At 54.0% G+C, this 25,123-nt stretch overlaps 3 protein-coding genes across 3 annotated transcripts; all 3 read right to left on the bottom strand.

The window, feature by feature from the left end:
* Positions 1–629: 629 nt before the first annotated feature.
* On the bottom strand, positions 630–6,553 carry LOC123041146 (receptor-like serine/threonine-protein kinase SD1-8). Its single transcript, XM_044463842.1, has 7 exons — positions 5,189–6,553; positions 2,303–2,425; positions 2,012–2,220; positions 1,704–1,914; positions 1,374–1,611; positions 1,133–1,283; positions 630–1,047 (listed from the first exon to the last, which is right to left on the bottom strand). The coding sequence occupies exons 1-7, from the start codon at positions 6,504–6,506 to the stop codon at positions 739–741; spliced, it is 2,559 nt and encodes an 852-aa protein (XP_044319777.1). The 5' UTR covers positions 6,507–6,553; the 3' UTR covers positions 630–738.
* Positions 6,554–15,710: 9,157 nt separating this feature from the next.
* LOC123044588 (vasodilator-stimulated phosphoprotein-like) lies at positions 15,711–17,621 on the bottom strand. Its single transcript, XM_044467373.1, has 2 exons — positions 16,290–17,621; positions 15,711–16,053 (listed from the first exon to the last, which is right to left on the bottom strand). The coding sequence occupies exons 1-2, from the start codon at positions 17,434–17,436 to the stop codon at positions 16,019–16,021; spliced, it is 1,182 nt and encodes a 393-aa protein (XP_044323308.1). The 5' UTR covers positions 17,437–17,621; the 3' UTR covers positions 15,711–16,018.
* Positions 17,530–23,318, bottom strand: LOC123044587 (receptor-like serine/threonine-protein kinase SD1-8). Its single transcript, XM_044467372.1, has 7 exons — positions 21,954–23,318; positions 19,232–19,354; positions 18,941–19,149; positions 18,633–18,843; positions 18,303–18,540; positions 18,062–18,212; positions 17,530–17,976 (listed from the first exon to the last, which is right to left on the bottom strand). The coding sequence occupies exons 1-7, from the start codon at positions 23,269–23,271 to the stop codon at positions 17,668–17,670; spliced, it is 2,559 nt and encodes an 852-aa protein (XP_044323307.1). The 5' UTR covers positions 23,272–23,318; the 3' UTR covers positions 17,530–17,667.
* Positions 23,319–25,123: the final 1,805 nt, after the last annotated feature.

Here is a 25,123-nt window from a genome sequence, read left to right as displayed (position 1 = left end):
TGGCCGAGGTCCCGAAGGGTGTCAGCCATCTGCTTGAGCCGAGAAGTGTACTCAACGACGGAAAGATCTCCCTGAAGAAAACTGTGAAATTCATCAAGGAGATAGGTGATGCGCGCATCGCGGTTGCTACGGAAGAGCGAGCGGAGCGAGCGCCATATGGTGTATGCTGAGTTCTTGCGCTCCTGGACGATCTCCAAGGTTGAGGGCGTCACGGTGGCGTTATACCACGAGAGGACGGCGAAGTCGTTGAGCGCCCAGTCGGATGTAGCCTGCGCCGGCGAGCCGTCGACATGATCGGTGAGGCCGAACTTGGCGAGGGCGGAGAGAAACTGACGGCGCCAGAGGCCGTAGTTTTCTTTCTCGTAGTCGAGGGTGATGAGAACGTGGTCCCGGATGCGAAGGCTTTGGACCTGAAGAGTGGGCAGGGTTTGGGTGGCAACCGGGAGATCAAACGGCTCGTCGGAGGAGGAGTCGCCGGTGGAAGAGTTGGAGGAGGAGGAGCTCATGGCGTGGGGAAGGGTGGGGCAGCGGAAGAAACGGATCTCAGTTAAACTGATACCATGTTGGAGCCAGAGCGAGATATAGAGAGAGAGGGCGTGCAACAGCTCTTGTATTCTTCATCTGGTGTTACACTGGTTTATATATGTACAGCTCAACTGACTCAACCGATGCTAGGCTAAAAACTAGGCATGCACAGAGGACACGAACACACGTTCGCTAACAGAATGCACCGTGGTGTCACCGGCCCTCGACGACGGTGAGGGTGATTTCATTGACGGTGCAGCTCAAGGAGCAGTCGCCGTCGGTGGAGGTTGATCCCCGGTCGCTGCAGTAGCCCGGGTGCCTAGGCTGTGGCATCAACGCGCTCAGGTTGGCCAGCATCAGAAACACCGTGGCCATGTGCGGCCGGTCCTCCGGCCGTTCCTGCACGCACAGCAGCCCGACCTGCACGCACCGCAGCACCTCCTCCGACTCCCGGTCGCCGCCGCTGGCCACCGCCTCGTCTAGCAGCCCCAGCGCGTTGCCCTCCCTCCACAGCTTCCATGCCTGCCCAGCCATGCACACATCACACTCACGTTACCACCATCTCTTTCTCATCAACAGAGCGACCGATTAGTTCTGGATGACTCACGTGGCTGAGCAGGCTCGTCTGCTCGCCGCTGCTGTACATTCCCCGGTTCTTCCTGCCGCTGACGATCTCGAGCACCAGCACGCCGAAGCTGAACACGTCGGACTTCACCGAGAAGACGCCGTCCATGGCGTACTCGGGGGACATGTACCCGCTGCATGCATGCACACGAGCGCGTCGGTCAGCTCGCCGTTGCATCGAAAACATAAAACCGACGGCGCCGAATGCGACGGCCTTCACTTACTATGTCCCGACGACCCTTCGGGTGTGTGAGTCGGCGCCGTCGCCACCGAAGATCCTGGCGACGCCGAAGTCGGAGATCTTGGGGTTCATGTCGCCGTCGAGGAGGATGTTGCCGGCCTTGAGGTCCCGGTGGATGACCTTGAACCTCGAGTCCTGGTGCAGGTACAGGAGCCCCCGTGCGACGCCCAGTACGATGTCAAACCGCTTCGGCCAGTCCAGTTGCGCCGATCGAGCCTTATCTGCTTAAACACATCATTTCATGATTTTCATCTGTAAATTCACGGCAACAACTTAAATCCACAACGTGTGTAGATGGACAGGTTTGACGTACCGAAGAGGAGCATGTCCAGGCTCTTGTTCTCCATGTACTCGTACACCAGGATCCTCTCCTCTCCATGGACGCAGCAGCCCAAGAGCCTGACGAGGTTCACGTGCTGGAGCTTGGCGATGAGCACCACCTCGTTCTTGAACTCGTCCAGGCCCTGCGTCGAGTACTTGGACAGCCGTTTCACCGCCACCTTCTGCCCTCCCCCAAGCTCACCCTGCATCGATCCAACCATTTGTTTTGCAGCAGTTGTTATCACTTTCTTGCCTCAGATCGATCAATCGATCGATGCCGCGAAATGTTGCAATGTTTACCTTGTAGACGGCGCCGAAACCGCCTTCGCCGAGCTTGGCCGCCGCCGCGAAGTTGTCGGTGGAGGAGGCAATCGTGGCCATGTCAAAGAGAGTGACATCATGCAGTCCTTTGCTCTGACTCGAGTCCTCTTCCATGCTCCTGTCTTGGACTGGAGCAAGAGGGTTGCTCGAGTCGAATGAGGTGAGCGGTCGTGTGCTCTGGGACCTCCCTGCAGGTTTGCAGAAAGTAAAATTTACCTTCCTTGTGTATAAAAATACTCGTAGAAAATACTAGTTTAGATTTAGGCGCACCTTTGTTTCTGAAGAACTTAGTCCACAGAAAGAATACGCCGATGCCGAGAAGAAGAAGACCGGATAAGCTGAGGACAACAGCAAGTGCTGTGTTTCTCCTGCTGGGATTGTCTCCATTGGAAGCTGTCAAGGTCACCGTGGAAAGGTTAGCAAGTCACTAAGTCCCTGTTTGGATTCTCGTTTTCCATCTGAATACCCTTGTAAAATATACAGGTCTCCGCCGGTCGTTTTGGTTTCGAGCTGAAAATAGCTCTAGACCGGTAAGTTACACCCGGAAGTTAAATACACCTGTATCGAATTACAACCATACCAAGCGCGGCCTAAGTGGTATTCTGCATTTCAGTTTTCTGGATTGAATTTGTGCATCAACGACTAAGGACTGAATGATGTTGCTCTGAAAGCAAGAAACCCCCCTCAAGTTCTCTGTCTCGGTATTGACCAATGATCATGACTGACTGGAAACAGTATTTTGACAACCGAGGATTTGCAGTATGTTACTCTGCTCGGATGTAAAATTTGAACTATATTTATCCATACAAAACTTGTAGGTATTGCTCTAACTTTTGATTTATGTTTGTGGTATTTCTCTTATATTGTCCTAACCTGAGAAGCAATAAAAATGGAGGGGCAAGGGGATCCATCCTAATTACTCGCCACTTTGTCAGTGAAAGCAACAACTGAACACCATTGTTTCATGGGAAGGAGCACTTGTCACCTCAGTTTCAGTCTAAAGAAGCATTGCAGTCCTGCTGATTAGGGCACCTCCAGCCGCGCCCCCAAGAAGACCTCCCCAGGCGATTTTTTCGCGGCGGCGCCGAAAAAACGGCCCAGTCGCGCCCCAGAAACCCGATTTTCGCTGGCTTGGACCGAAAACAGCGCCGGCGGACCCAACCCGAACCCGGCGCGCTGGGGGGCGCCCGGGGGCGCCGGGGCGAGTTGTTTTGGCGCGAAGAAGCCATGGGCCAGCCGCGTTAGCGACTCGGCGCCTCGTCTCCCCCCAACGGCCTCGGTTCCCGCGGGGAATCAATGGCAAGGCTGCCGCCAGTCAACCTTGCCATTGATTCCTTCACGGGCGGCGCTTCACGGGACGGCGCGCCGACGCCTCCCCTCCCTCGCACGCGTACACACGGGGCGCGGCCCGGCTATAAAAGCCGGCGGCCTCCACTCTCCTGTACACACACCAGCCCCGCCCGCCCCCTCGCCGCCGTCCAGCCCCTCCCTCTCCCTGCCTCTCCCGAGCGCCGTCGCCATGGCAGAATGTTTCCCCGGAGACGAGGCGGCGGCCAACGGCTTCGGCCGCCGTTCGCTCCGCGAACAGGAGTCCTGGCTCCTGTTCCAGGCGAACATCTCGGCGCCGCCGGACATGCGCGCCGGGCCATCGGGGTGGAGACTCAGCGCCGGGGGAGTGCCCATTCCCCCGTTGCCCGACGCCGTGGCGAAGCCGAAGTACTTCGCCGAGGAGGTTGAGATCGTGCGCGCGTCCCTCACCGACGCCCAACTCTCCCTCCCCCAGTACGCCACCGACAACCACGCGGCCTGGGCGGCGTATTTCGAGCGCCGCCAGCAGCAGCGATTAGCGTCCACCAACAGCGCGCCGATGGTCGGCGGGCGGCAGAACAACGAGGGGCGCCGCCTCTGGTGGGGCGTCCCCGGCCGCACACTCAAGGGCGTGCTCACATACCTCGACGGCGGCAACGACCCGCCGTTGGCGTACCCCCTGGCGCAGCACCGACGCGTCGAGCCATGGGCGCCAAGGAGGTTCGGGTCCTCCTCCTCCTCTTCCTCCTCCCGATCCTCATCGCACTCCTCCGGCACTCCGGCCCTGCTGGGCGTCAAGGCCGAGCCCGCGGCGGAGTCGCCGCCCGGCCGGCGCACTCGCAGCGCCGGCATCGTCATCAATGAGGGCGGCCGGCGCGCCTCCTCCTCGTCGGCTCCTCCGCGCTTCGTCAAGCCAAAGACGGAGTCGGGGCTGGCGCCGGTGAAGACGGAGCCGGGGCTGGTGCCGGTGAAGGCGGAGTTCGACGACGACGACGCGGCCCTAGAATGGGCGCGCCAGGACTCCATTGCGATGGAGAAGGCGCGCCGGGAGAAGGCGAAGGAGCGCCAGCGCGCCGCCCTGCGCCGCTTCGAGGAGCGCCTACGCGGCCGCGATGAAGACGGGGTCGTCGTCCTATGCGACAGTGACGACGACGACGGCGCGCCGCTGCCAGTCCACCATGGCGACGCCGGGTCCAGCCGGGGCGCCCGCGTCAAGGAGGAGAAGGCCGACGACGACGATGGCGGCGACGACTTCAGCCCCTTTCTTTTTTAGATTAGCTTAATGTAATGAAAATGCGCGAATTTCGCCGAAATTTGCCATGTTTACCCGAAATTTAACTACTTTTTATCATAGCTTCACCGAACGGTCTTTTTTTTAACACGCGCCTGGGGGCGGCCCTGGGGACCGACGGCTGGGCACCGACTCGCCTTCAGGGTTTTGTTTTTCCGCCGGCTCACCCCCAGGGGGCACTTTTAGACGCCCCTGGAGGGCCAACGGCTGGAGATGCCCTTAGCACATAGTAGCAGCCGTGCGATAGCAGACACTATGACTGATCCTTTTCTACAACAAGTCTAAAGGGGTCCTAGACAATCCAAGTAGTTGATTCCTTTTTCAGAAGAATCCAAGCAGCTAACTCTTGAAAGTTTCAATCACGACTAAATGGTCAAAATGTGTGTGTCCTCTAGAAGAGTGCACATTCAGATTTTAGACTCAAGCCTGAAGTTTTCTTTACTTGTGAGAGCAAATGGAACGTGCGTTGATCCGATGGACATCCTTTGAATAACAAGAAAATTTACTGCATGAAATTATTATCAACAGATTAAAACGAGAGGAGAGGAGATCCATACGTAAATCGGACGCCGCGAGACGAACAAACAGATTCTGCCCGCCGGATTCAAACCGCCGGATGTCGATCAACGACGAGCTCCACATGATGCAGCCGCTCTCGCCCCCCTTTATGCTCGACGCAGAGTACGCCAGGCAAGAACAGTTCGCCAGGCACCGCTGCCGGCACTGATCGAGGCTGACGCTGGCGTCCGCCGTCGCATTCGTGGCGTCGGGCAGCTTGACGCCCCGCAGCGGCAGGAAGCCGTCCCCGGTGCAGTTGAGCCGCGTCCTGCGCGCGCACCCGGCCGAGCCGTCCCTCAGCGCCCACTCCCGCGGCGAGGCCGGCGTGAACCCGGCGGGGCAGCAGCACATCGGCGAGGCGCTGGCGTCGCAGACGCCGTAGGCGCCGCACTGCGCGTAGCCGTCGCACGGGTCCCGGGGCAGCGACCAGTAGAGGCTCCACGCCTGCTGCTGCTGCAGCCACACGTAGCGCTGCAGGCTCGACTGGTTCAGCACGAACCTCGAGACCACGTTGCCGCCGCCGCCGCCGTCGTCTACCAGGAACGTGTAGTATGCGTCGGTGCCGTTGGCCACGAACTCGAACTGGAAGTTGCCGTTGTCCGGCGCCATCTCCGGCTCGCCGCTGAACCGCAGGCCGTTCCACGGCCCGTTCCGGTACACCGGCGCCGTGCCGTTGTACCAGATGAACCCCTCCGGCACGCCGCGGATGTCGATCGCGAACGTGTAGTCGCCAGGCGACGGGTCGCCGGGGCTCGCCCACGTCGTCAGGTAGCGGTCGAGCCCCGTGGCCAGGTGCCACCCGAGCTTCATACCCGGGAGCAGAGTGTCGGACGGGTAGTCGAAGCTCTGCCACAGAACCGACCCCGTGCCACTGGCGTCTTGAAGCAGGAGGTTGCCGCTGTCCAGGAGCTGGGCCACCGGAGTACTGCTGGTTACGTTCGACCGCGCCGAGGACCAGAACGGACGTCCCGACCGATCGGCGAGTACCAGGCTGCCGGTGCCGTTGATGGCCAAGCTCGCGGCGGTGCCGGTGATGGGTGCTTCCCGGTTGGCGACCCAGACAACAGTAAGAGGAGCGATGCCCTTGTACCAGATGCCCAAGAACCTCGCCGTCGAGGCCGGCGGGGTGAAGAACCCAAGCTCGAAGACTCCACCGGCAGAAACGAGCGTCTGGCCATCGGCGACGGGAGAGGTCGCGCTGATACTATCAGCTGCGGGCGCAGGGGAGAAGAGAAGGAACAGGGGAAGAAGAGCTAGTGTTTGCACACGGGTGGCCATGGCCGTTGTTGTAATTGCCTCGCACCAGAAACCGCCCATTAGTCACCACAACACCCCGACTGACTATCATGTGCTTGTTTACTCAGCTCGCGCTGCTCGCTTGCTCCTTTTGAATGTTCTTGCGTTCCGTTTGCATGCGTGTAAGACCAGAGATACAAGCTTGACCGTAAAATTAGTTCATTGTACAGTGTGAGACAGTGACTACGCAGTCCACGGATGTGTTGGCATGTTCGTCCACTCGTCAAAGATGGTTTTTCTGCAAGGGCATGGAAATCCGGAGATGCATGCATGCTTCTTTGTTTTCTCTCACGCTGTGGCGACCCGACCTCCTTCGAGGTTCCTGGCGAGACCTGCCAGGTTTGTTAGTCGACTGAGTTTTAGCAGTCCCTTTTTTTTAACACGATACAAACACAATTGCTCACATACATACACATTTATTTATTTATTTTGAAAGAACATACATACACATAAACTCACTTCTATGAGCACATGCACACACCTTCGTAGAGTACATTCAAAATACTCAACATTGACAACGTCACTACATAAGCCTTGTAGTCGGAACGAACATCACTCGAGAGTATGAAAATAATTCAGGAAAATGCGAGCACCAACCAAGTATAGGACTCGAACGCTGATGGGCTGGCTACACCATAAGAAAAAAATCTAACCATCAGAGTTACGCTCAGTTCGTGACTTGCCATCTTCTTTGTTGACCCAATAAGACTTTGAGGGCCTCTTTGATTCATTGGGTCTAAACACACAAGAATATAAAACACATATGATTACAATATTCCCTTTTGAATCCTACATGACTTTGATTTGCTTGATGGCTTTCGTAGGAGAAACAAAAAATTCTTTTCAAAATGTCTGGATGAATGCTAAAATTCCTATGAAACTATAGTATAAAAAAAATCCCAACGTTATGTTTGGATGTCTATATTAGAGACCTCTCTATTGTATTGGTTTCGATTCTATTTCAGCTAGGAAACTATAATGAACATGAATACGAATTCAATTGTTTGGATGTTAACTGAATTGGCTCACGAAATCCTACTGAGGTTTTAATACGGAATCATTTTTGGATGTCAAACTATGGAATTGCTTAGCAACATTAGTATATGCATCAAAAAAAGAAGTTGTATAATGTGTGACTACAATTGAAAGATTATATAGCAACAAATTTTTTATCAAATATTCTCGAATGATGGAAGAAGAAGAGGATCTGTGTTGATGCAGGAAGAAGGGGAGCCGTCATGGTATCCGGCGGTAGCTAGCTGGGCATAGGAGAACCAGGAAGAAGGGGAGCCGTGTCTCAGCCGAGGAGGCCCGAGAGAAAGGAGATGATCTCCGGTGGTGGGTTGTCGCAGTGCCGGGGACGAAGGGAAGGGCGGGCGCCGGAGGGGCTGCAGTCGCAACCATCAAAGGTCAGACGGGATCTGGTCGCGGTGAGCATGGCCGGAGACAACGAGAAGGGGTGCCGGAGGAGAGGAAGGATCAGCGACGGAGGAAAAAGGAACGGGAGGGTGTCGATCTACGGGGCGCCACCGTCTTCGATCTTCATGTGTGCCGCTGTCCTCTTTCTCGCGGTGGAGGGATGAATGGACAAAAGAGAGGCCCGGACCGTTTTCTTTTGCGGGCTTGAGCTAATTCGGCCGAATCGAAGATGTAGACCTCCGAATTGCCGTGAGGAGTGGGCGTGTGCAAACGAAAACTGCCGCGTATTCGTTACTATTTTCGGTCTGCTGTTTCATAGTACATCCAAACACCTGAATTGGGGCAGCCCAATACCAAATCCAATACAGAGAGCCCAATAAAGGGATATTCTCTATAAGATATGATCCAACGAATCAAACTACCAACGTAGGAAAAACTCCTAAGGATTCCAATCCATTAAAATTTGTGTGAAAATCATTAGAATCAAAGAGGCCCTGAGCAGCGAGTTAATAATTTTTTCTCTACTACTAATATAGAAAAGGGGAAATCCTAGAAGATATCTTGATCAAATAGTGTAACACCCCTGTATTCATGAGCTACAGTAACCTCTGAGATTAAGCTAATCATTTTGCTAAATAATGCTTGATCACCTTTGATTCCATATCTCATTTCAAATTCCACTTTGAATTCAAATTCAAATAATAAGTGAAATACAGAAATTCACAAAATGAAAACTAAAATGTTTATCATGTGGCAAATAATCCATAACTAATTATGGTGGTGAACCAACATTTTTATAGAGTGTCTAAGTGCCCAAACATAATTAAAAACAGGGGCTAAAACAATAATTTTAAATGCTTTTTAATTTATAAATTTTGCAAACTAATTTATTTTAGTGCCAAACTTTATTTGGCAGTGTCTTAATTTATAATACTATTTTAGTAAGTTTTTTATTTTATAAAACTATTTTGTTTTAAAAAGAAAAAAACAGAAAAGAAAATGAAAAAGTTTAGGAAAAAGAAAAAGGAAACCCCCCGCCCCTTGGGCCTTAGCCCACCAGCTGGCCCAACCCAGCGGTCCAGCTCCCCCCGGTCGTCTTCCCTGTTCACCCAACCGCACTCGCGGTAGCCACCGCACCCCCTCGCCGTCAACGCTGCGGGAGGGGATAGTGCCCCCCAGCGCCTCGAGCTACCCCCTCCCATTTGCCCACTCACTCGCCCCCTCGCTCTTCCCCCTCGTCTGCGCTCTCCCCTCCGCCTCAGATTTATCGCGCTGCCCACGCACTGCTCGCCACTACCATGCCCTTCTCGCCGCCTCGCCGTGTCTGGGAGACCTGCCAGCCTCGACTACTCCCAACCCTACCTCTCGAGCCGGGAGCGCCTTCTTCGTCGGGATCTAATGACCGACAACTATAGGGGATCAATCGTAGTCCTTTCCATAAGCAAGAGTGTCGAAGACAACAAGGAGCAGAAGGAAATGACAAGCGGGTTTTAGCAAGGTAATGTCTGCAAGCGCTGAAATTATAAGTAACGAGTAGCTTGATAGCAAGATAATTTGTAACGAGCAAGTAACAATAACAGTAAAAAAAGTGCAGCAAGGTAGCCCAATCCCTTTGAGGCAAAGGACATGCCAAAACGATCTCTTAAGATAAGCAAAGTGTTCTTGAGGGCACACAGGAATTTCATCTAGTCATTTTTATCATGTTGGTTCGATTTGTGTTAGCTACTTTGATAATTTGATATGTGGGTGGACCTGTGCTTAGGTGATGTTCTTACTTGAACAAACCTCCTACTTATGATTAACCCCCTCGCAAGCATCCGCAACTACGAGAAAAGTATTAAGAATAAATTATAACCATAGCATTAAACTTTTGGATCCAATCAGTCCCTTACGGAATAGCGCATAAACTAGGGTTTAAGCTTCTGTCACTCTAGCAACCCATCATCTAATAACTACTCCACAATGCATTCAATTAGGCCCAAATATGGTGAAGTGTCATGTAGTCCATGTTCATATGACACCACTAAGGGAATCACAACATACATACTATCAAAATATCGAACACATATAAAATTCACATGATTACTTGCAACAAGATTTCTCTCGTGACCTCAAGAACAAAAGTAACTACTCACAAATGATATCATGCTCAAGATCAGAGGGGTATTAAATAGCATAATGTATCTGAACATATAATCTTCCACCAAATAAACCATATAGTAATCAACTACAGGTTGTAATCAACACTACTAGTCACCCACAAGCACCAATCTATAGTTCAGGTACAAAGATTGAACTGAAGAGATGTACTAGGGTTTGAGAGGAGATGGTATTGTTGAATATTTGATGGATATTGCCTTCCCCATGGGAGAGTTGTTGGTGATGATGATGACGATGATTTCCCCCTCCGGGAGGGAAGTTCCCCCGACAGAATTGCTCCACCGGAGGGCAAAAGTGCTCCTGCCCAAGTTCCGCCTCGAGGCGGCGGCGCTTCGTCCCAAAAGTCCACCCCTTGTTTTACTAGGTCAAAATGACTTATATACCAGAAGAGGGGCACCGGAGGTGGGATGGGCTAAGCACAACCCACCAGGGTACACCTGGGGGGCCTGGCGCGCCCTGGTGTCTTGTGCTCACCAAGTGGTCCTCCTCCGGTAGTCATTTGCTCCATTATTTCTTATTTATTCCATAAAAATTCCTCTCGAAGTTTTAGCTCATTTGGAGTTGTGCAGAATAGGTGGCCTGACGTAGCTTTTTCAGGTTCAGATTTCCAGCTGCCGGAATTCTCCCGCTTTGTGTGAACCTTGCATATTATGAGAGAAAAGGCATTAGAATTACTCCAAAAAGCATTATTATGCATAAAGACAATATAAATAACAGTAGGTAAACATGATGCAAAATGGAAGTATCAACTGCCCCAAGCTTAGACCTCGCTTGTCCTCAAGCAAAAACCGAAATCGAAAAACATGTCCACATGCTTAGAGAGAGAGGTGTCGATAAAAACAAAATACAGACATAGAAGCATCATGTAAATTATTATAACAACAACAAACCTTGACATAAAACTTTTATCATAGAACTTTCATCATAGACTTCTCATGAACAAGTAACAATTCATCACAACGTCAAAGTATAAAGCATAAACTCTATTGAAAACCAACAAACTATGTTCTCAGTCAACTTCGCAACTACAATTCATCATCTTTTCAGGAAGGGTCATGTATCGGAGCCTTTTTGGCAAGTCCACATACTCAACCATCATATAGTCTTCTATGATTGCTAACACTCACCGCATACACATGAGCAAAACATTTCAACCACACACCTAGAAAGATAGGGGCTTATAGTTTTGCCTCCCAACATACTCACCTCAAGGTTGATGTCAACAATAATAACTCGTGCTACCCATATCCAACTGGATATATGTGCCTCGATCTTTCCTCACTACATGATGCTTGCCAAAAGAGAAAAAAATAAAACGGAATAGAGAGAAAAACTTTGACTCTTGCATGAAAGTAAATACATAAAAGTAAAAGATAGGCCCTTCACAGAGGGAAGCAGAGGTTGCCATGCGCTTTTTGGTTGTATGCTTAATCCCTTGGTGCAAACGAACGTCACGTTATATTGCCCCTTATGATAGCAACCATTATTATGCAGTCTGTCGCTTTTATTCTTTGCCATCACAAGTTCGTACAACGCTCAATTTTCTCTTACACTAAATGATCTAACAATTTTAGAAGCAATTTTTATTACCTTATTGCATCGATGACAACTTACTTGAAGGATCTTACTCAATCCTTAGGTAGGTATGGTGGACTCTTGAAAATAAGATTTGGGTTTAAGGGTTTTTGGATGCACAAGTAGTATCTCTACTTGGTGCGGAATTTTTGGCTATCAAAGATGGGGGGCAAGCACCACATGTCTATGACAATATAACTTCTATGTGAATATGAACAAACATAAATCATTATGTTGTCTTCCTTGTCCAACGTCAACAATTTTGGTATATAATATTTTGATGGGGGCTCACAATCACAAAAGATTTCCAAGATAGTGTATTTGCACGTGAATCTTATCTTCTCTTATTAATTCTTTCATGAGTTGCATCATTGACCAATGCTATGTTTGTCAATCTCCAATAAAATTTTCTACTTATACTTTTCCTTATGTGGTGTCATTACTTACCATAAGATTAGCATGATCTTCTTCATTTATTTCCTTTCTTATTATTGCACAAGAAAGTAAAGAAAGCAAAACTCAAATAAAACTTTATTATATATCTCGCATACGATTACAAGGATAGATCACTAAGCAAACTTTCAAAAGAAAGGATCGAACTAAATTTTTATTCATCTAAAGCAAAAGATAACTATGGATCAAACTAAGGTAAATAAAGGCAAAAGATAGTGGAGGTGATACCGGGACACCTCCCCCAAGCTTGGCACAAGCCAAAGGGAGTGCCCATACCCGATACTCAATTTTCTTTGGGTGATGAAGAAGGTATTGGTGGTGATGAAGTAGTGGCGATCTTGTCCTTCATCATCAAGAGATTCTCCAATCTACGGATGGCGCTTCGGAGGGCAAAAGTGCTCCTGCCCAAGTTCCGCCTTGAGACGGCGGCGCTTCGTCCCGAAAGTCCTCCCGTTATTTTTTTCTAGGTCAAAATGAATTATATACCACAAGAGGGGCACCGGAGGTGGGCTGGGCTGAGCACAACCCACCAGGGCACGCCTGGGGGGCCTGGCGCGCCCCGGTGTCTTGTGCTCACCAGGTGCCCCCTAAGAGAGTCCTGGATTAGGGGGTGCTCGGACAGCCGGACTATATACTTATGCCGGACTGTTGGACTATGAAGATACAAGATTGAAGACTTCGTCCCGTTTCCGGATGGGACACTACTTTGCGTGGAAGGCAAGCTTGGCGATTCGGATATGTAGATTTCCTTCTCTGTAACCGACTCTGTGTAACCCTAGCCCCCTCCGGTGTCTATATAAACCGGAGGGTTTAGTCTGTAGGACAACAACAATCATAATCATAGGCTAGCTTCTAGGGTTTAGCCTCTACGATCTCGTGGTAGATCAACTCTTGTAATACTCATATCATCAAGATCAATCAAGTAGGAAGTAGGGTATTACCTCCATAGAGAGGGCCCAAACCTGGGTAAACATTGTGTCCCCCGCCTCCTGTTACCATTAGCCTTAGACGCACAGTTTGGGACCCCCTACCCGAGATCCGGCGGTTTTGACACCGACATTGGTGCTTTCATTGAGAGTTCCATTGTGTCGTCACCATAAGGCTTGATGGCTCCTTCAATCATCTACAACGATGTGATTCCGGGTGAGGTTTTCCTCCCCGGACAGATCTTCGTATTCGGCGGCTTCGCACTGCAGGCCAACTTGCTTGGCCATCTAGAGCAGATCAATAGCTATGCCCCTGGCCATCAGGTCAGGTTTGGAAGCCTGAACTACACCACCAACATCCGCGGAGACTTGATCTTCGACGAACTCGAGCCCATGACAGGTGCGCCGAACAGTCACGATGAGCATGACTTAGATCTGCCATCGGATGGTGTTCGGGAGATCACACTTGCGGCTGCCCCGGCTCTCAATCCGGAGCAGATCGTGCCATTCGAGGACGGGTGGATGGACCTTGCCACGGAGGCCGCACACACAGCGGCGATAGAGGACCAGCTGACAAGCGTGTCACCGAGATAAACGCAATAGCCAGAGGTAGAGCGGCGGGTGTCGGGGCAGCCGGCCCAGTCGGCGTCGGAGTAAGCGATGATCTCAGTCGACCGAGAGATCGGAAGTAGAAGACCGTGGGTGGAGGTGCCGCGAACATAGCGTAGAATGCGCTTGATGATGGCAAGATGACTGTCCCGTGGATCATGCATGTGCAAGCACGCCTGCTGGACCGCGTACGCCAGATCAGGGCGTGTCATAGTGAGGTATTGCAGCCCGCCTGCGAGGCTGCGATACTCCGAGGGATCGTCCACGGGGCGGCCGACGTCGGCGGCAACCTTGGGCGACGTGTCAACCGGAGTGGAAGCGGGATGGCACTGCGACATGCCGGCGCGACGGAGAAGGTCCTCGGCGTATTGGGTCTGGTTGAGGAAGAACCCACGCGAGGTGCGCTGCACGCGTATGCCGAGGAAGTAGTGGAGAGCACCCATGTCCGTCATCGCGAACTCGTGCTGAAGCTGATCGACAATGGTGCGAAGCAAGACCGCCGATGAGGCAGCAAGGACGATGTCGTCGACGTACAGTAGAAGATAGGCGGTGTCGCCGCCCCGCCGTAGTATGAATAGCGAGGCGTCGGAGCGCGAGGCGGTGAACCCAATGGTGGCGGCGAAGGTGGCGAAGCGATGAAACCAAGCCCGCGGAGCCTGCTTGAGGCCGTATAGGGACTTGGAGAGGCAGCACACATGATCGCGGCGAGCCTCGTCGACGAATCCAGCAGGTTGATAGCAGTAGACCTGTTCGTCGAGGAGGCCGTGAAGGAAGGCGTTCTTCACGTCGAGCTGGTGCACCGGCCAGCCACGTGAGCACGCCAGAGTAAGCACGGTGCGGATCGTCGCTGGCTTTACCACCGGAGAGAAAGTCTCGCCGAAGTCGATGCCCGGGCGCTGTGTGAAGCCGCGGACAACCCAACGAGCTTTGTACCGTTCGAGGGATCCGTCGGCGTTCGTTTTGTGCCTGAAAACCCACTTGCCCGTGACAATATTAGTGTGAGGTGGGCGAGGGACAAGGGTCCACGTGGAGTTGGCGAGGAGAGCATCGAATTCGGATTGCATGGCAGAGCGCCAGTTCGGGTCGTTGAGAGCAGCTCGAACGGACGTGGGAATGGGAGAGATTGTGGTGGCATGCAGATTGGCGTATTTTGGGTTCGGTTGGAATATTCCATGGCGTGCACGCGTGAGCATTGGGTGTGGAACATGCGCAGGAGGCGGCTCTGGAGAGACGTGGTGTATGGGAGTTGGTGGGGTAGGTGGGCCAGCGGGTGTAGAGTTGGGCCCGGGCGGGGACGTGGGGAAAGGAGTGGAGTGCGGAGTGGGAGGCGGGGATTGCATGGGTGGGCCAGGTGGCGATCCAGGAGGGGTCGGGGTAGGCGGTGGCCATGCAACGTCGACGTAGTCCGCGGGAGGTGGATCACGAGCTGATTCGGGCGAGTCTTCAGGAGATTTTGGCAGCGTTTTAAATGGAAAGATAGACTCCACGAAAGTTACGTGCCTGGAGAATAGGATGCGCCGGGTAATGGGGTCGTAACAACGATAGCCTTTTCGCTCGTCCGGGTAACCGAGAAAAATGCAAGCCGCTGATCGAGGGGAGAGTTTGTGTGGGGCGGTAGCAATGAGGTTGGGATAACAGAGGCATCCAAAAACACGGAGATGACGAAAATCGGGTGGGGTCCCGAAGAGAAGTTCGTATGGTGTGGTGAGGAGATTGGCTTTGCAGGGACGCCGATTTAGGAGATAGGTGGACGTGGCAAGGGCTTCGGCCCACCAACGAGGAGGCATGGAGGCGTGTAGGAGGAGGGTCCGGACACCGTCGTTGAGGGTACGGAGTATCCGTTCAGCCTTGCCGTTTTGTTGGGAAGTATGGGGACAGGTGAGGCGGAAGAGCGTGCCGTGGGAGGCAAAGAGTGAGCGATTTGCGAGATTGTCGAATTCACGCCCATTGTCGGTCTGAAAGGCGAGGATAGGATGGGAGAATTGTGTTTGAGCGTAGGCATAAAACTGAACAAGGAGACTATGAACCTCAGATTTGCGGCGTACGGGAAAGGTCCAGACATAGTGTGTGAAATCATCTAAAATGACCAAATAATATTGATAACCAGATACACTTGAGATCGGACTCGTCCATAAGTCACAATGACAAAGTTCAAAAGGAAAAGAAGTGTGAGAGGAAGAAGAACTAAAGGGAAGTCTAGTGTGTTTGCCTAGACGACAAGCCTCGCAATGTGTCGTCGAGGTTTTATTACAACTGAAATCAAAAAAAGAAGAGGCTTTGGCAAGGGCGGCGGCTCCAGGATGGCCGAGGCGCTGGTGCCACAAGTCGGCGGTGACGGCGGCGGTGAGGCAGTGGCTTGACGGGGCGAAGGTGTAGAGGTCGCCGGAGGAGTCACATCGGAGAAGCACCGTCTTTGTGGCCAGATCCTTGATAGAAAAACCATAGGGATCAAATTCAATTGAAACTAAATTGTCACGAGTGAAAGCACGAACGGAAACTAAGTTTTTGATGAGGGAGGGAGAGATGAGAATTTCAAGAAGGGAGAGAGGTCGGGAGGGGGTACAGAAGGAAGTAGAGCCGACGCCGGTAATGGGAAGAAGAGAACCATTGCCGACGATGATAGAAGAAGGAGAGGATGGGTTGGGTAGGGAGAAGGGAATACCGGAACCGGAGCTCATGTGGGACGAAGCGCCACTGTCGAGGACCCATTCGCCGCCGGGTGCAGAGGGCGGATGCAGCGCCATCTGATTGAGGGCGGCGATGAGAGCCGCCTGATCCCATTGTGGGGAAGGCGACGCCACCGTTGTGGCCTGGTGCGCTTGGGGCAGAGTCGGGGCAGGTGGCCGGGCACCAAGTATCCCTTGGAAGGTGCCGGCGACAGTAGTAGGAGGACGCGGTCCAGGGAGAAGCCCAGCAGGAGCAACCCCGCCGGAAGAGGAGCCTCCAGGCCCCGCTGGGTTGGCCTTGCGCTTCTTTGGGCGGCCGCGTGCCCCGGAGGAGCCGGCCGAGCTGCCGGCGGCGTGGGGCAGAGGGCCGAGCAGGGCCGGGTTGAAGGAGGCCGGAGCGGGCGCCGGCGCCGGCGCCGGAGGTCGCGCCGCGTAGTAGGCGCTGGCCTGGGCGATGAGTGCGGTGCGCGCGGCCACGCGCGCCTGGCGGCTGAGGCGCTGCTCCTCGAGCTGGAGGAAGGAGCGCAGCTTGATGAAGGAGGGCCGACGTCCACTCGTCATGTGGGGAACGGCGTGCTGGAAGCGCTCGTCGAGGCCGCGGAGGACGTTGTGGACGAGGTCGCGGTCCTTGATGCGATGGCCGAGGTCCCGAAGGGTGTCAGCCATCTGCTTGAGCCGAGAAGTGTACTCAACGACGGAAAGATCTCCTTGAAGAAAACTGTGAAATTCATCAAGGAGATAGGTGATGCGCGCATCGCGGTTGCTACGGAAGAGCGAGCGGAGCGAGCGCCATATGGTGTACGCTGAGTTCTTGCGCTCCTGGACGATCTCCAAGGTTGAGGGCGTCACGGTGGCGTTATACCACGAGAGGACGGCGAAGTCGTTGAGCGCCCAGTCGGATGTAGCCTGCGCCGGCGAGCCGTCGACATGATCGGTGAGGCCGAACTTGGCGAGGGCGGAGAGAAACTGACGGCGCCAGAGGCCGTAGTTTTCTTTCTCGTAGTCGAGGGTGATGAGAACGTGGTCCCGGATGCGAAGGCTTTGGACCTGAAGAGTGGGCAGGGTTTGGGTGGCAACCGGGAGATCAAACGGCTCGTCGGAGGAGGAGTCGCCGGTGGAAGAGTTGGAGGAGGAGGAGCTCATGGCGTGGGAAGGGTGGGGCAGCGGAAGAAACGGATCTCAATTAAACTGATACCATGTTGGAGCCAGAGCGAGATATAGAGAGAGAGGGCGTGCAACAGCTCTTGTATTCATCATCTGGTGTTACACTGGTTTATATATGTACAGCTCAACTGACTCAACCGATGCTAGGCTAAAAACTAGGCATGCACAGAGGACACGAACACACGTTCGCTAACAGAATGCACCGTGGTGTCACCGGCCCTCGACGACGGTGAGGGTGATTTCATTGACGGTGCAGCTCAAGGAGCAGTCGCCGTCGGTGGAGGTTGATCCCCGGTCGCTGCAGTAGCCCGGGTGCCTAGGCTGTGGCATCAACGCGCTCAGGTTGGCCAGCATCAGAAACACCGTGGCCATGTGCGGCCGGTCCTCCGGCCGTTCCTGCACGCACAGCAGCCCGACCTGCACGCACCGCAGCACCTCCTCCGACTCCCGGTCGCCGCCGCTGGCCACCGCCTCGTCTAGCAGCCCCAGCGCGTTGCCCTCCCTCCACAGCTTCCATGCCTGCCCAGCCATGCACACATCACACTCACGTTACCACCATCTCTTTCTCATCAACAGAGCGACCGATTAGTTCTGGATGACTCACGTGGCTGAGCAGGCTCGTCTGCTCGCCGCTGCTGTACATTCCCCGGTTCTTCCTGCCGCTGACGATCTCGAGCACCAGCACGCCGAAGCTGAACACGTCGGACTTCACCGAGAAGACGCCGTCCATGGCGTACTCGGGGGACATGTACCCGCTGCATGCATGCACACGAGCGCGTCGGTCAGCTCGCCGTTGCATCGAAAACATAAAACCGACGGCGCCGAATGCGACGGCCTTCACTTACTATGTCCCGACGACCCTTCGGGTGTGTGAGTCGGCGCCGTCGCCACCGAAGATCCTGGCGACGCCGAAGTCGGAGATCTTGGGGTTCATGTCGCCGTCGAGGAGGATGTTGCCGGCCTTGAGGTCCCGGTGGATGACCTTGAACCTCGAGTCCTGGTGCAGGTACAGGAGCCCCCGTGCGACGCCCAGTACGATGTCAAACCGCTTCGGCCAGTCCAGTTGCGCCGATCGAGCCTTATCTGCTTAAACACATCATTTCATGATTTTCATCTGTAAATTCACGGCAACAACTTAAATCCACAACGTGTGTAGATGGACAGGTTTGACGTACCGAAGAGGAGCATGTCCAGGCTCTTGTTCTCCATGTACTCGTACACCAGGATCCTCTCCTCTCCATGGACGCAGCAGCCCAAGAGCCTGACGAGGTTCACGTGCTGGAGCTTGGCGATGAGCACCACCTCGTTCTTGAACTCGTCCAGGCCCTGCGTCGAGTACTTGGACAGCCGTTTCACCGCCACCTTCTGCCCTCCCCCAAGCTCACCCTGCATCGATCCAACCATTTGTTTTGCAGCAGTTGTTATCACTTTCTTGCCTCAGATCGATCAATCGATCGATGCCGCGAAATGTTGCAATGTTTACCTTGTAGACGGCGCCGAAACCGCCTTCGCCGAGCTTGGCCGCCGCCGCGAAGTTGTCGGTGGAGGAGGCAATCGTGGCCATGTCAAAGAGAGTGACATCATGCAGTCCTTTGCTCTGACTCGAGTCCTCTTCCATGCTCCTGTCTTGGACTGGAGCAAGAGGGTTGCTCGAGTCGAATGAGGTGAGCGGTCGTGTGCTCTGGGACCTCCCTGCAGGTTTGCAGAAAGTAAAATTTACCTTCCTTGTGTATAAAAATACTCGTAGAAAATACTAGTTTAGATTTAGGCGCACCTTTGTTTCTGAAGAACTTAGTCCACAGAAAGAATACGCCGATGCCGAGAAGAAGAAGACCGGATAAGCTGAGGACAACAGCAAGTGCTGTGTTTCTCCTGCTGGGATTGTCTCCATTGGAAGCTGTCAAGGTCACCGTGGAAAGGTTAGCAAGTCACTAAGTGGTATTCTGCATTTCAGTTTTCTGGATTGAATTTGTGCATCAACGACTAAGGACTGAATGATGTTGCTCTGAAAGCAAGAAACCCCCCTCAAGTTCTCTGTCTCGGTATTGACCAATGATCATGACTGACTGGAAACAGTATTTTGACAACCGAGGATTTGCAGTATGTTACTCTGCTCGGATGTAAAATTTGAACTATATTTATCCATACAAAACTTGTAGGTATTGCTCTAACTTTTGATTTATGTTTGTGGTATTTCTCTTATATTGTCCTAACCTGAGAAGCAATAAAAATGGAGGGGCAAGGGGATCCATCCTAATTACTCGCCACTTTGTCAGTGAAAGCAACAACTGAACACCATTGTTTCATGGGAAGGAGCACTTGTCACCTCAGTTTCAGTCTAAAGAAGCATTGCAGTCCTGCTGATTAGGGCACCTCCAGCCGCGCCCCCAAGAAGACCTCCCCAGGCGATTTTTTCGCGGCGGCGCCGAAAAAACGGCCCAGTCGCGCCCCAGAAACCCGATTTTCGCTGGCTTGGACCGAAAACAGCGCCGGCGGACCCAACCCGAACCCGGCGCGCTGGGGGGCGCCCGGGGGCGCCGGGGCGAGTTGTTTTGGCGCGAAGAAGCCATGGGCCAGCCGCGTTAGCGACTCGGCGCCTCGTCTCCCCCCAACGGCCTCGGTTCCCGCGGGGAATCAATGGCAAGGCTGCCGCCAGTCAACCTTGCCATTGATTCCTTCACGGGCGGCGCTTCACGGGACGGCGCGCCGACGCCTCCCCTCCCTCGCACGCGTACACACGGGGCGCGGCCCGGCTATAAAAGCCGGCGGCCTCCACTCTCCTGTACACACACCAGCCCCGCCCGCCCCCTCGCCGCCGTCCAGCCCCTCCCTCTCCCTGCCTCTCCCGAGCGCCGTCGCCATGGCAGAATGTTTCCCCGGAGACGAGGCGGCGGCCAACGGCTTCGGCCGCCGTTCGCTCCGCGAACAGGAGTCCTGGCTCCTGTTCCAGGCGAACATCCCGGCGCCGCCGGACATGCGCGCCGGGCCATCGGGGTGGAGACTCAGCGCCGGGGGAGTGCCCATTCCCCCGTTGCCCGACGCCGTGGCGAAGCCGAAGTACTTCGCCGAGGAGGTTGAGATCGTGCGCGCGTCCCTCACCGACGCCCAACTCTCCCTCCCCCAGTACGCCACCGACAACCACGCGGCCTGGGCGGCGTATTTCGAGCGCCGCCAGCAGCAGCGATTAGCGTCCACCAACAGCGCGCCGATGGTCGGCGGGCGGCAGAACAACGAGGGGCGCCGCCTCTGGTGGGGCGTCCCCGGCCGCACACTCAAGGGCGTGCTCACATACCTCGACGGCGGCAACGACCCGCCGTTGGCGTACCCCCTGGCGCAGCACCGACGCGTCGAGCCATGGGCGCCAAGGAGGTTCGGGTCCTCCTCCTCCTCTTCCTCCTCCCGATCCTCATCGCACTCCTCCGGCACTCCGGCCCTGCTGGGCGTCAAGGCCGAGCCCGCGGCGGAGTCGCCGCCCGGCCGGCGCACTCGCAGCGCCGGCATCGTCATCAATGAGGGCGGCCGGCGCGCCTCCTCCTCGTCGGCTCCTCCGCGCTTCGTCAAGCCAAAGACGGAGTCGGGGCTGGCGCCGGTGAAGACGGAGCCGGGGCTGGTGCCGGTGAAGGCGGAGTTCGACGACGACGACGCGGCCCTAGAATGGGCGCGCCAGGACTCCATTGCGATGGAGAAGGCGCGCCGGGAGAAGGCGAAGGAGCGCCAGCGCGCCGCCCTGCGCCGCTTCGAGGAGCGCCTACGCGGCCGCGATGAAGACGGGGTCGTCGTCCTATGCGACAGTGACGACGACGACGGCGCGCCGCTGCCAGTCCACCATGGCGACGCCGGGTCCAGCCGGGGCGCCCGCGTCAAGGAGGAGAAGGCCGACGACGACGATGGCGGCGACGACTTCAGCCCCTTTCTTTTTTAGATTAGCTTAATGTAATGAAAATGCGCGAATTTCGCCGAAATTTGCCATGTTTACCCGAAATTTAACTACTTTTTATCATAGCTTCACCGAACGGTCTTTTTTTTAACACGCGCCTGGGGGCGGCCCTGGGGACCGACGGCTGGGCACCGACTCGCCTTCAGGGTTTTGTTTTTCCGCCGGCTCACCCCCAGGGGCACTTTTAGACGCCCCTGGAGGGCCAACGGCTGGAGATGCCCTTAGCACATAGTAGCAGCCGTGCGATAGCAGACACTATGACTGATCCTTTTCTACAACAAGTCTAAAGGGGTCCTAGACAATCCAAGTAGTTGATTCCTTTTTCAGAAGAATCCAAGCAGCTAACTCTTGAAAGTTTCAATCACGACTAAATGGTCAAAATGTGTGTGTCCTCTAGAAGAGTGCACATTCAGATTTTAGACTCAAGCCTGAAGTTTTCTTTACTTGTGAGAGCAAATGGAACGTGCGTTGATCCGATGGACATCCTTTGAATAACAAGAAAATTTACTGCATGAAATTATTATCAACAGATTAAAACGAGAGGAGAGGAGATCCATACGTAAATCGGACGCCGCGAGACGAACAAACAGATTCTGCCCGCCGGATTCAAACCGCCGGATGTCGATCAACGACGAGCTCCACATGATGCAGCCGCTCTCGCCCCCCTTTATGCTCGACGCAGAGTACGCCAGGCAAGAACAGTTCGCCAGGCACCGCTGCCGGCACTGATCGAGGCTGACGCTGGCGTCCGCCGTCGCATTCGTGGCGTCGGGCAGCTTGACGCCCCGCAGCGGCAGGAAGCCGTCCCCGGTGCAGTTGAGCCGCGTCCTGCGCGCGCACCCGGCCGAGCCGTCCCTCAGCGCCCACTCCCGCGGCGAGGCCGGCGTGAACCCGGCGGGGCAGCAGCACATCGGCGAGGCGCTGGCGTCGCAGACGCCGTAGGCGCCGCACTGCGCGTAGCCGTCGCACGGGTCCCGGGGCAGCGACCAGTAGAGGCTCCACGCCTGCTGCTGCTGCAGCCACACGTAGCGCTGCAGGCTCGACTGGTTCAGCACGAACCTCGAGACCACGTTGCCGCCGCCGCCGCCGTCGTCTACCAGGAACGTGTAGTATGCGTCGGTGCCGTTGGCCACGAACTCGAACTGGAAGTTGCCGTTGTCCGGCGCCATCTCCGGCTCGCCGCTGAACCGCAGGCCGTTCCACGGCCCGTTCCGGTACACCGGCGCCGTGCCGTTGTACCAGATGAACCCCTCCGGCACGCCGCGGATGTCGATCGCGAACGTGTAGTCGCCAGGCGACGGGTCGCCGGGGCTCGCCCACGTCGTCAGGTAGCGGTCGAGCCCCGTGGCCAGGTGCCACCCGAGCTTCATACCCGGGAGCAGAGTGTCGGACGGGTAGTCGAAGCTCTGCCACAGAACCGACCCCGTGCCACTGGCGTCTTGAAGCAGGAGGTTGCCGCTGTCCAGGAGCTGGGCCACCGGAGTACTGCTGGTTACGTTCGACCGCGCCGAGGACCAGAACGGACGTCCCGACCGATCGGCGAGTACCAGGCTGCCGGTGCCGTTGATGGCCAAGCTCGCGGCGGTGCCGGTGATGGGTGCTTCCCGGTTGGCGACCCAGACAACAGTAAGAGGAGCGATGCCCTTGTACCAGATGCCCAAGAACCTCGCCGTCGAGGCCGGCGGGGTGAAGAACCCAAGCTCGAAGACTCCACCGGCAGAAACGAGCGTCTGGCCATCGGCGACGGGAGAGGTCGCGCTGATACTATCAGCTGCGGGCGCAGGGGAGAAGAGAAGGAACAGGGGAAGAAGAGCTAGTGTTTGCACACGGGTGGCCATGGCCGTTGTTGTAATTGCCTCGCACCAGAAACCGCCCATTAGTCACCACAACACCCCGACTGACTATCATGTGCTTGTTTACTCAGCTCGCGCTGCTCGCTTGCTCCTTTTGAATGTTCTTGCGTTCCGTTTGCATGCGTGTAAGACCAGAGATACAAGCTTGACCGTAAAATTAGTTCATTGTACAGTGTGAGACAGTGACTACGCAGTCCACGGATGTGTTGGCATGTTCGTCCACTCGTCAAAGATGGTTTTTCTGCAAGGGCATGGAAATCCGGAGATGCATGCATGCTTCTTTGTTTTCTCTCACGCTGTGGCGACCCGACCTCCTTCGAGGTTCCTGGCGAGACCTGCCAGGTTTGTTAGTCGACTGAGTTTTAGCAGTCCCTTTTTTTTAACACGATACAAACACAATTGCTCACATACATACACATTTATTTATTTATTTTGAAAGAACATACATACACATAAACTCACTTCTATGAGCACATGCACACACCTTCGTAGAGTACATTCAAAATACTCAACATTGACAACGTCACTACATAAGCCTTGTAGTCGGAACGAACATCACTCGAGAGTATGAAAATAATTCAGGAAAATGCGAGCACCAACCAAGTATAGGACTCGAACGCTGATGGGCTGGCTACACCATAAGAAAAAAATCTAACCATCAGAGTTACGCTCAGTTCGTGACTTGCCATCTTCTTTGTTGACCCAATAAGACTTTGAGGGCCTCTTTGATTCATTGGGTCTAAACACACAAGAATATAAAACACATATGATTACAATATTCCCTTTTGAATCCTACATGACTTTGATTTGCTTGATGGCTTTCGTAGGAGAAACAAAAAATTCTTTTCAAAATGTCTGGATGAATGCTAAAATTCCTATGAAACTATAGTATAAAAAAAATCCCAACGTTATGTTTGGATGTCTATATTAGAGACCTCTCTATTGTATTGGTTTCGATTCTATTTCAGCTAGGAAACTATAATGAACATGAATACGAATTCAATTGTTTGGATGTTAACTGAATTGGCTCACGAAATCCTACTGAGGTTTTAATACGGAATCATTTTTGGATGTCAAACTATGGAATTGCTTAGCAACATTAGTATATGCATCAAAAAAAGAAGTTGTATAATGTGTGACTACAATTGAAAGATTATATAGCAACAAATTTTTTATCAAATATTCTCGAATGATGGAAGAAGAAGAGGATCTGTGTTGATGCAGGAAGAAGGGGAGCCGTCATGGTATCCGGCGGTAGCTAGCTGGGCATAGGAGAACCAGGAAGAAGGGGAGCCGTGTCTCAGCCGAGGAGGCCCGAGAGAAAGGAGATGATCTCCGGTGGTGGGTTGTCGCAGTGCCGGGGACGAAGGGAAGGGCGGGCGCCGGAGGGGCTGCAGTCGCAACCATCAAAGGTCAGACGGGATCTGGTCGCGGTGAGCATGGCCGGAGACAACGAGAAGGGGTGCCGGAGGAGAGGAAGGATCAGCGACGGAGGAAAAAGGAACGGGAGGGTGTCGATCTACGGGGCGCCACCGTCTTCGATCTTCATGTGTGCCGCTGTCCTCTTTCTCGCGGTGGAGGGATGAATGGACAAAAGAGAGGCCCGGACCGTTTTCTTTTGCGGGCTTGAGCTAATTCGGCCGAATCGAAGATGTAGACCTCCGAATTGCCGTGAGGAGTGGGCGTGTGCAAACGAAAACTGCCGCGTATTCGTTACTATTTTCGGTCTGCTGTTTCATAGTACATCCAAACACCTGAATTGGGGCAGCCCAATACCAAATCCAATACAGAGAGCCCAATAAAGGGATATTCTCTATAAGATATGATCCAACGAATCAAACTACCAACGTAGGAAAAACTCCTAAGGATTCCAATC

This window comes from Triticum aestivum, chromosome 2B (assembly GCF_018294505.1).
Source record: "Triticum aestivum cultivar Chinese Spring chromosome 2B, IWGSC CS RefSeq v2.1, whole genome shotgun sequence".
In the NCBI taxonomy this organism is placed as follows: domain Eukaryota; kingdom Viridiplantae; phylum Streptophyta; class Magnoliopsida; order Poales; family Poaceae; genus Triticum; species Triticum aestivum.
This window is presented reverse-complemented; position numbering and strand designations above follow the sequence as displayed.